A 10,431-nucleotide genomic window follows, 5' to 3' on the forward strand; every position below is an offset into this window, starting at 1 on the left:
ACCTGGTCAGGAGAGAATAAAGGAAGGTGTTCTGGCCTTCTCTGGCTCTTCTTCTTGGCTGGGTACGAATGGAGTAGGTTGTCTCTCTTTCTCTCTCTCTCTCTCCCTCTCTCTCTCTCTCTCTCCCTTTTTCTCTCTCTCTATCTCAGGTAGGCTACAAGCTGGGTAAGATTCTTTGGTGTAACCAATGTATAACCATGCTCTAGATATTTGAATTGATTGTGGAATTGATCTCTGATATCTGAAATATTAAATTGCTACAATGTGATTATTCCAACTGATTTTGACATTGTTCATTTAATGGTTAAAAGGAATAGTCAAACATTCGCTCACTTTTAGTGAGGCACAGATATTATTAAAACCTTTCATTAATGGAGTCAGATGAATTAACGAGTAAATACATATGATTAATGTATTACAAATTTAACCAACCAATACTTTGCATGAGTGAGGACAGAACACGTGATAACCTTCCCCGTGTATTGGTGAACCGGAGATTGGACTAATATAGCGGGCCTTACAAGAGCCTTTGCCATCAGTTAGGGATTAAGTGTTATTTTATGTTTTTCATTAAAGGGAAAGATGACATTTAGAGGAGTTTCTGTTATTGAATGTTATGGTTACCATTGTGGCGAAGAGTAGCACGGTCAATTGTGGTTTTCACTTTGATGCAAGTTAATGTGTTTAATAATCCCAAATCACAATTTTCATTGAGGCAATATTCGCCAAGGAGCAGGTGAGCATGTGCCGACTGTGTCCATCCTGAGCTTTATTGGAAATTTTATGTTGGTGGGTCAGTGTAACTCAATTAAGTTAAAACAGCATTCCCTTGTTTTATGTTACATCAAACTGATTAAAGTAGGTTACAACAACAACATTTGAATTTGTAGGTAGAATCAGGTAGAAATACCTCCTTAAAGGGGTCATATAATGCCATTTTTGTACAAGCTAATATGATTCTTTAGGGTCTAAATTAAAAGTTTGTAATATACTTTAATAAAAAATTCTCATTAGTATTGTAAGAAAACACAAATTTTACCTGGTCAAAAACAACTCTGTTTTCAGCACGCCGTTTAAGTGCATGGGTCTTTAAATGATAATGAGCTTTGCTTACCCCGCCCCTCTGTTCTGTGCGCACACTGTTTGTAACACAATAACACATTAACCATAACGCGTTGTTCATTATAAACGTGGGATTATGAATTATATTGAGAACGTCGTACATAGAAAACATGCCGTAATGTACCCTGAGTGTAAACAGCCGCATTCATCGTGAAGCGTGCAAGCGATTTGCAAAGATTAATATAAATATTAATTCAAAGGTTAATAAAACGTTACACTCACTTCAGTTCTTCTGGAGGTGCAGCAGGAACACGAATAGTTGGTAACGATCCTTTTTTCAGGAGCAGCTTCTTAGCAAAAACAGCTTTTTACTGACCCTCGTTTGTAAAGCAGTCTGGTGTGTGAAATGATTCGCGCAAACATGAAAGCATTGACGTTGTGGGGAATATTCCATTCGAAAACAAACTCAGCCACTGCGTCTTCAGCGGTTCATATTTAGGAACATCCACATGACTGCTGTGTTCGTTATTACACCCAAGAACAGAACACCACAATCGCTTAGACGCCATTCTACTCAGTGCTCCAGCTATCAACAATGACCGCGCCGGTCCGCGCGGGCTATGATATACAGCTCGCTCACGAGCAAGGGCAGGTCTGTGTTGAAACGCTCCTGTCAATCAACAATCGTGGGAGGGGCGTCGATTTTGTGATGTCACAAAATCGAACAGCTTGATTTGAGACAGGGGAAACATATAAGAAGATTTTAAAAAAACACTGGATGGATTTCTATCATTTTATGATGGTTGTGTACAGGCACTGCCAACACACATTTCAGTACAATCAACTTGTAAAAGTGCATGTACCATTATATGACCCCTTTAAAGCAACAACTGCACATGTTCACTTTTAGAGTGTATGTATGTGTGTTTATCAGTGTTTATAAGTTCATCTTTTGAAGACTTAGATTAAACTGCTTGATTCATATGGATTACGTTCACTTACGTTTTATGAACTTTTTGAAGCATCAAAGTATTGGGTGAATGGACTTTAAATGGAGGAGCAGAAACCTCTCAGACTTCATAAAAAATATCTTCAGTTGTGTTTTGAAGATGAACAAGTCTTATGGGTTTGGAACGACATGAGGGTGAGAAAATAATGGCAGGATTTATATTTTTTGGTGAACTAACTCTTTTAGCCTAATTGACACTAGGGCTGGGCGATATATATCGTGAGATTGTTATGCGCATCTCATCAGTAAAGCCGGTTCCTTGATTAGTAGTAAATCACCATCACCTGCTTTCAGATGGAGCGGCATTTACTACAAAGAGCCGTAGTTAACTGACAAGCTGAGCCATATCGCATTAATATCGCGGACGTATCGCCAGCGATAATTAATGCGATATGGCTCAGCTTGTCAGTTAACTACGGCTCTTTGTACACAGCAAAAACTCCAGTGTTAAATTAACACTCCTGGGAGTGTATGAGTCCACACTCAAGAGTGTTTAAGTTAATGATATAATTAAGTGATTAATTTAGTGATGATTGAACATTATTGAAGATACCTGATGTTAACAAGCAGAATCACTGAAGGAGAAAATCTCAAATTGTAAGTTACCGTTATGACGATCAATGGTTGCTTTAGTTGGACTCTTGACCCCTATATTATTAACTTTAGATTTTGTTTGTCTGTTGTTTCTGAATTATAATCACTAGTTGAACAAAGCAAAAAGTGATCTGATGGTGTTGGTTATGTTATGACAATCATCATTTGAACTTGATCACTAAACTCATTAAAATCCTTCTTTCTGACTTCGATTTATGTTGTTGGTTAGTGAGTCTGCATAAATGCCCAAGATTTTTGATATAATAGAAAGGATTTCTTAAAAGTTGTTTAAAAAAAAAAATCATTCTTTTAGGCACACACAGATGTCAAGATTCAGTATATGCATCTCAACAATGGTGAGGAGCAGAATATTCAATTAGGAAAAGTAAATTACATACAATTCAGATCATAATTTATTCATACCACAATGCATGATGGGAGCCATTAATGAGTTGTGATTGGTGGCAGCCACTGCAACATGCTTTATTATTGTCACCATTGTTGAGATTCACAGACTGATTATTGATGTCTGTGTTTTAAATGAATTTATTTGAATGTCTTTTGATCAGAACAATGTTTATTAAATATAGAATTATAAGTAAAATACTGATAATCATAGGCTGAAGAATCACTAAACTGCTGCTAACAAGTTCAACCAAACTATCTCAATACGTTTCCCTTTTCAGATCACAGCATGATTATGTCAAAACATAACCAACAGTATATGATAACATTTTACTTTGTTCTTTTAACTGTTATAAATCAATAACAGCAGACAAACAACAGTAAATATTAAAGTAAACATATAATGGTCTAGAGCCCAACTAAAGCAAACACCCATCACCTTAATGGTAACTTACAATTTGAGATTTTCTCCTTCAGTGATTCTGCTTGTTAACATCAGGTGTCTTCAATAATGCTCAATCATCACTAAATTAATCACTTAATTCTCTCCTCAGCCCTAAATGCCGCTCCATCTGAAAGCAGGTGATGGTGATTTACTACTAATCAAGGAACCGGCTTTACTGACGAGATGCGCATAACAATCTCACGATATATATCGCACAGCCCTAATTGACACTTTCACATGAATGTCAGTGTGTCGTTCAGATGCATGTTGAGGTGCTGTCGTACCTGTCTGGGGTGGTCAGGCTTACAGGGCTGACTGTAGATATGTTTTAGAGGCTGTAAAATCTCTGTGCCGCCCAGGTCTGCTTGCATTTCCTTCACTCTCTTCAGAGCCTCATCCATTGTGTCCTGATTGTACTCGACACTCTCACTGCAGTGAAACACACAAACACATTTAACATCTAATCTCCTCTGACAGATTTCAAAACTGAATATCTGAATATCTATGAATGAAGATCTAGTTACTAACGGGAAGAAGATCTCAAAACGAGATCCAAATCCATAGATATTGAAGTAGCATCCCATGGGCAGACTCTTCAACAGTAACAGCAGAGTGTCCTATAGTAGAGAGACATGGACAGGTATTTAAACTCAACATGACATCAAAACTGACTCTATTTGTGATGTGCTCCATCAGAATGAGCGTAAATCACAATAAGCAGTTTTTGGTAAAACATGAATTTTGGTTTTCTATTTTTTGTTGTTTTTGATGTTTTCAAATGTTATAAAATTCTTCCAAAAAAAGTCTGAAAATTTAACAAATCAGTGTTTTTTGAACAAATCGTTCTTGTTCACTTTCATACACTGACTGTTATTTCGTGTATACTCTTTCTTGAAAATAGAGAACTATATTTTGAACCGTGTGACTTTAGCCAATATCATTCGAGTGGGTTGTGAAGGATCATTCGACCTAATGACCGAATAAACCCCTTTACTGAACGAGAGTCAGTGATTTGAGTCTGAACAAGAGACAATCTGTTCATGAATGAACTGAATGTACAGGAACATCTAATGATCGTTCATCTAAACGAGGATTTGCTGACCGACTAAAGAGCGAAAGCGTGTCATTCTTTCAGTTCAACAAGGAGAGAAAGCGGCTGCAATGCAAAAAAGTGTTGCAATGTTATCAATATGCACAAAATTTATGAATGTGTAAAAATCTCCTCCACTTAAAAAGCACGATGCTTTGAATCTTAAATCTTGCCTTTGCGCTTTCTATGCGCATCTGTAGTCCTTTCCCATAATGCATCATGGTACCCATACTGCCTGATCTGTCCATCACGAAAATAAACTCTCCTTGTGTCGCCAGTGATGACATCACTTCCTCTGGGAATTCTGGGTACAAACTTATCATGACCACTGGGTTCCTCATCAGAGAGCCTGAAATAGAGAGAAAGAGAGAGTCAGTGAAACCTTGATCACTCAATCCCATAATGCCAGTGATCTGCAGGTCCGACCTGATGGGGCAGTGGCCACTCCTGCCTCCACTATAGCAGAGGGCTGATGGGTATCCTGATAGTACAGAAACAGCTCAACGTCCTTATCAAACATGTGACCAGGACTCAGATTCACCTACACACATAAAAACACATGCATAACACTGCTGTGCTCACACATCCAGATAAACACATGAAGACACACACAGTACCGTAGCCTGAGTGTGATCCGAGCGGAGGAACACTAGAGGATCCAGAGTGCAGTTGGACTCTAGTTTGGAGATGGGCTTTGGAGAGCTCACATGGACACTGAGAGTCAGCGTGTAGGGAGCAGCTCCACATACTGATGAAATCTCTGAGACTATACCAGCGACTGAACCTGACACACACACACACACACACACACACACACACACACACACACACACACACACAGAGTGTGTTAGAATCAGCTTCTCTCTGCTAATAAAGTGTGTGTAGCAGCTGCTGTACCTGCTGGTGTGTATCGGGGGTTGAGTACAGCCGGCAGACAGAAGCGCAGCGAGTGGTCGGCCTGCACATCGAGCTCGGTGACGTAGATGATGGTGACGGCAGCGTTCTGACCCGGCGACAGACACCCGACACTCAGTCTGAACACATCAGGACTTTCTGCGCTCTCTTCCAGCAGAAACGCCTGCTGTCCCGAACTCACAGCGTCATCATACTGATCCCTCGCCTGCAAGACACAGTTTTGTTACGTGGTGCAAAAAATATGCAAATGAATGTCCAGCAGACTTATATTTGGACTCACGGTTTCTCTGTCTTGCACCTCTGCCACAATCTCCTGCTCTCCGATCTTGGCACTGAAGTGGCAGACAGCAGCATCAGCGGGCAGAGGGAACACGAACAAGGCCTCCAGGGGGCGCTCTTCCTCATTCACATACAGTAGAGTGGAGGAGACTGTGGAGACATGATCCTGAACACGAACCTCCACTGAGATGCTCTTCAGAGGCACTGAGTCACACAAACCAACAGAACAAGAACAACATCACATCACAAAACGTCTAGGGGCGTAGCACACCTAAAAATGGATGCAGAATTATTTTTTATAGTCTCAATAAAAATGTTTTTACTAAACTTGGGCTATTGTTGTTTATTTAGAATATATATATTTTTAAATCAACCCTTTCACGCGCAAGTTAAAAATATTTTAACTGACCCCTTGTTTCCCAGGGGGGCAGGGTTTCATATTATTTTGAAGTAGCCCCGGGCGCCGCCATTGGCTAGCTGACCATCACCTGCTGTTAGCATCCCATTGACTCCCATTCATTTTGGCGTCACTTTGACAGCGAATAACTTCACATCTGAGGCGTTTAAAGACTCCATTTGTCCATTATTTATTTCTAAAGAAACACGAAAATGTATAAAAGGCTCCATTACCTTGTATCTTACGTTATGGCCCCGTAGAAGCAGTTTTTGTAAAAATAGGCTAACGATTGCGTCATAACATGCGACTCTCTGTCGCACAGTAGAGAGATTACCGTATGGGCAGGAGGAGAAGCTCGCGGGCAGTCGGGGGGACGTGGAGGCAAAATGACAAAGTAATTAATCAGAATACTTAGCAAAAGTTTCTCCTGCTCCCAGCTCATGGACACCTCCTACTCACACTCTCCGTCTCTGCAAGTTTCGGAAGGGAATGATTCAGATTTCTCTTGGCACAGCTACTAGTAGATAGACGGGTTGCTCACGTCACATCTACGTCGTCAAGCTCAGTTTGAGTCTGCGCAGTACGCTCGACCATCAGGAAGTTAGTGCTTCTAATTGACTTCACTTGTCTCCGTTGAATCCAATACGCTGATTTCACGCAGCCGTTATTTTGAAATCAAAAGCGAGGCTCCGGTGGGAAGAAAACCGGAAGTGTCGCCTTTAATCACAGGAGAGTCGTGAATGTGATAGCCTATTGTTGTGTTTAATGATGTTGTGTCAATTCTAAAAATGTACAAACATTTCTTTCATACTTTAGACTATATACAGTGAAATTCATTTATAAATAAAATATTTATTTTTTATATATAATTCAGAATGTAAAAAACGAAGCAGGAATGAAATATATACATATCCTATATTGCAGTGGTTCCCAAACTTTTTGAAAGCATGGCACCCCATGTAGTGTTTTTTTTTCCACGGCACCCTAACCCAATTAAACTAAACGAACATATGTGCATACATATATACAATTATATCCAGATGATCAAACAACCAATGAAGCATAAACAGCAGCATGAATTTATTATGAATGCATTACAACAGACATAATATGAGGTGAAACAACCCCTTCAGATGAATCATCAGTCCATTAATAACTGGACACACGTCAACAGACTGATTTTAACCAATAAGGCTACTGTATGTGAGAATCATTGGAATAAAACAGATTTAAAGATACTTAACTCTTTAAATAATAATAAACAACTCCAAATATTTTTGCATATGTTGGTGTTTTGAAATGATTTTAAAATATGCTGTAAACAGGGTTAGCCTATTATAGTTTTGCATTTTTTCATTAGTTTTTATTTTTATTTCGTTTTGACTTTTTGTTTTCAAATTCAGTTTAGTTTTAATTAGTTTTTAAAGTGGGTTTGCTAGTTTAGTTTATTTTTTATTTTTTAAAAATGCTTAGTTTTCGTTTAGTTTTTATTAGTTTTAGTGTTAGTTTTAGTCCTTTTTTTTGTGTGTAATTTGGGTTATTTGTCAGGGGCAAGATTCAAAAAGACATAATGACATAACATTATTTAATATTTGAATCACAGCTTTTATAGTGTTTTGACATCGACAACCACAACCAAAAAGTGCATTTTTCCTCAAACTTGCGACTAGTTCACTTTCTAAAGAAGGCGCAATCGCTTCTCGGGTCGACAATAACACACTGACAAAATTATATTCAGAATTTAAAATATTTTTATACCACTTTTTAATGTGTGATTGTGTAAAGGTGTTCACGAGATAGAGAGACCAACCTTTCGCGAACTTGCTTTCAACGTCGAACGAACACTCGTTCTCATGTAGACGCGGTGTGCACGGAGGGGAGGAGCTGTGTGTTGTGTGTGTGTGTGTGTGTGTGTGTGTGTGTGTGTGTGTGTGTGTGTGTGTGTGTGTGCGCGTGCGCATGTGAGAGACGCATGAGTGACAGAGCGAGCAGGGAAAGGAAATGCAGCTGAACGAATACGCTGCGTGTTTTAAATAGCGTTTTTTCCCACCTAGTTTTCGTTTTCATTAACGATTATAACCTTGGCTGTAAAAGGTTATTATATGGTACGATAGTTATTTTAGGCTGTTTAAATTGGAAAATAAAGCTGAGATTCTGCGGCGCCGCGGCACCCACTTTGGGAACCACTGCTATATTGGATATTAACATCCAATTGTGTAAATCGCGGCAGCAGCTTCAGGTTGGTAATCCAAGGCGTTGTTGTTTATCTTTACTTCCGGGGTTTTTCCCACCGGAGCCTCACTTTCGATTTCAAAATGGCGGCTGCGTGAAATCAGCGTATGGGGTCGCTGTGTCCAGTTTATATACTGTCTATGTTGTTTCCATGGCGACGCGTCATGATTGTCACGTGACACACCGCAGCCACAATAACTAACAGATGTATCGCTATTCGTTTTTCCTTTTTTATTAAAAATATTCACAAACTTGCTTACCATGTCAACTATCTGATATTCCTATTCTTCGTTTAAAAACCTTTATAAATGATCTTGATCTATAACGAGATGAGCGCGGCAGTTCAGAGTCCTGTCAGCCGGATTTACAGCACCTGAACTCCACAGTTTCTCCCGAAATACATGAAAGTAAGTGACTGTTGAACTGGGAGAAGAATAGAGTAAACTTTATAGTTCCGCTATGTGTGTCTGACATATGAATAAAACATGTCGGCAAATTACATTTGAATAGATTGTTTCAGCTGCTTCCATAGACATCACTGTGTATTTTACAAACTACAAATGTATTGTTTTACTAGTACTTATGTGTATTTAAATGTCTGAAACATAAAATAAACATTATGTGGTTGAAAACACTGCATATTAGTTGTGATATAAACTCCCATCTGCTCTCTGGCTCAGCGCCAGCCAACGTGCGAAAGCAGTTTGAATCTGGCAGTTCTGTGACGTCACTGAACATTCTAACTCATACTCTCAAGGGCACAGAAATAATAATCCAATATATAGTGCCATAACGCTCAAAATGTTAAAATGCAATTTACAGTTTAAATTATTTTCGTTAAAAAAATATCTGCCGACATTCGGACTGCCAACCAATCAGCAAACAGCAGCTGACTGTGACCCCAGCAGCTCCCCAGAGATGTTTGCCGCGCATATAAACAGAGAATTTTTTCAGGCACTATGTTATGACTAAATTATTGGTGATCCTGAGTGTAATGTATAGTTATATTTGATATCGTTTTATGGTTATGTGGGGCATGGTTATATGGTTATGGTTAATAATTTTGCACAGTAATCTGACAATAAAAGTGGCACACCCAGATTTTCAGATGCACATCCAGAGTCTCTTTTCTGGCTACGCTACTGGTCTAGACTCTCTATATTAGCATAAAAACAAGATATAGATTGGATAATAATAAAAAATTCTGAATTTAAGAAGAACATGGCATTTGTGAACTACCTTCACTATAAAATAATACCGAGATAAAGACTTCGCAACAAACTTCCCTGTTTGAAAAACACTCCAGCTCTCCCACATATTAAAACATAAATACATTAGGAAACAGTAAAAGTAAACTCATACCCGGCTCATTTTTCTCAGTCACAAGACCGCAGTTCATCATTCTCACACAGCGTTAGAGGAACTGACTAGATGACCTAATTTAAAAGTGAGCGAAAGTGAAAATCAAAAACCGAAATACACCTTTTAAATATGCCTTAAATATTCACAGAAGACTCAATTAATTAGTAAATAAGTGTTTCTAGCGCAAGATGATTTCTGGACGTCGTTGAAACGCTCCGCAGTTTCAGTCAGAGTCAGAAGACCGTTGAACTCTGCGCTGAGATCAAAGATCCTGCTATATAAACTGAGGCGCAGGTTTGGCTCATGAATATTAATTAACTGCAGAAGCGACGTGACGCTGAGATTTTTATGCCTAACGTTAGCGAATTTTCTAAACAGCAATTTATAAATGATTCTTACATCAGGGGTTATCATTCCAGATACTTTTAATTGTATCTTTAATAACTTCCTAATTGTCTTCCGCACGCGAAGTGGAGGTTTCTGCCCTCTTCCAAGAAACTGCCATCAAATCTGAACATATTACACGTTAATTAGACGTCATCTACTGTTGACCAGAGATTTTGCAATAACCACAATATCACTGAAAACATATTTATTGAATTAGACTATTAGTTTAACAGACAAAAACAACAGCTATCAAA

The 10,431-nt window shown here is 38.7% G+C and overlaps 1 protein-coding gene across 1 annotated transcript in view; it reads right to left on the bottom strand.

The window, feature by feature from the left end:
* LOC309490088 (von Willebrand factor A domain-containing protein 5A-like) overlaps positions 1 to 10,150 on the bottom strand; it is a 65,445-nt gene extending 55,295 nt beyond the window's left edge. The window contains exons 1-8 of the mRNA XM_082159092.1: positions 9,791 to 10,150; positions 5,801 to 6,003; positions 5,503 to 5,725; positions 5,223 to 5,389; positions 5,032 to 5,146; positions 4,779 to 4,954; positions 4,044 to 4,132; positions 3,800 to 3,944 (exon numbers count right to left, since the gene is read on the bottom strand). Of these exons, the coding sequence (XP_082015218.1) occupies positions 3,800 to 3,944; positions 4,044 to 4,132; positions 4,779 to 4,954; positions 5,032 to 5,146; positions 5,223 to 5,389; positions 5,503 to 5,725; positions 5,801 to 6,003; positions 9,791 to 9,830 (1,158 nt within the window). The 5' untranslated portion in view covers positions 9,831 to 10,150. The remainder of the gene's footprint in view (positions 1 to 3,799; positions 3,945 to 4,043; positions 4,133 to 4,778; positions 4,955 to 5,031; positions 5,147 to 5,222; positions 5,390 to 5,502; positions 5,726 to 5,800; positions 6,004 to 9,790) is intronic.
* Between the last annotated feature and the right edge of the window lie 281 nt (positions 10,151 to 10,431).

The sequence above is a fragment of the Leuciscus leuciscus genome (genome assembly GCF_965113295.1).
Source record: "Leuciscus leuciscus genome assembly, chromosome: 25".
Classification (NCBI taxonomy): domain Eukaryota; kingdom Metazoa; phylum Chordata; class Actinopteri; order Cypriniformes; family Leuciscidae; genus Leuciscus; species Leuciscus leuciscus.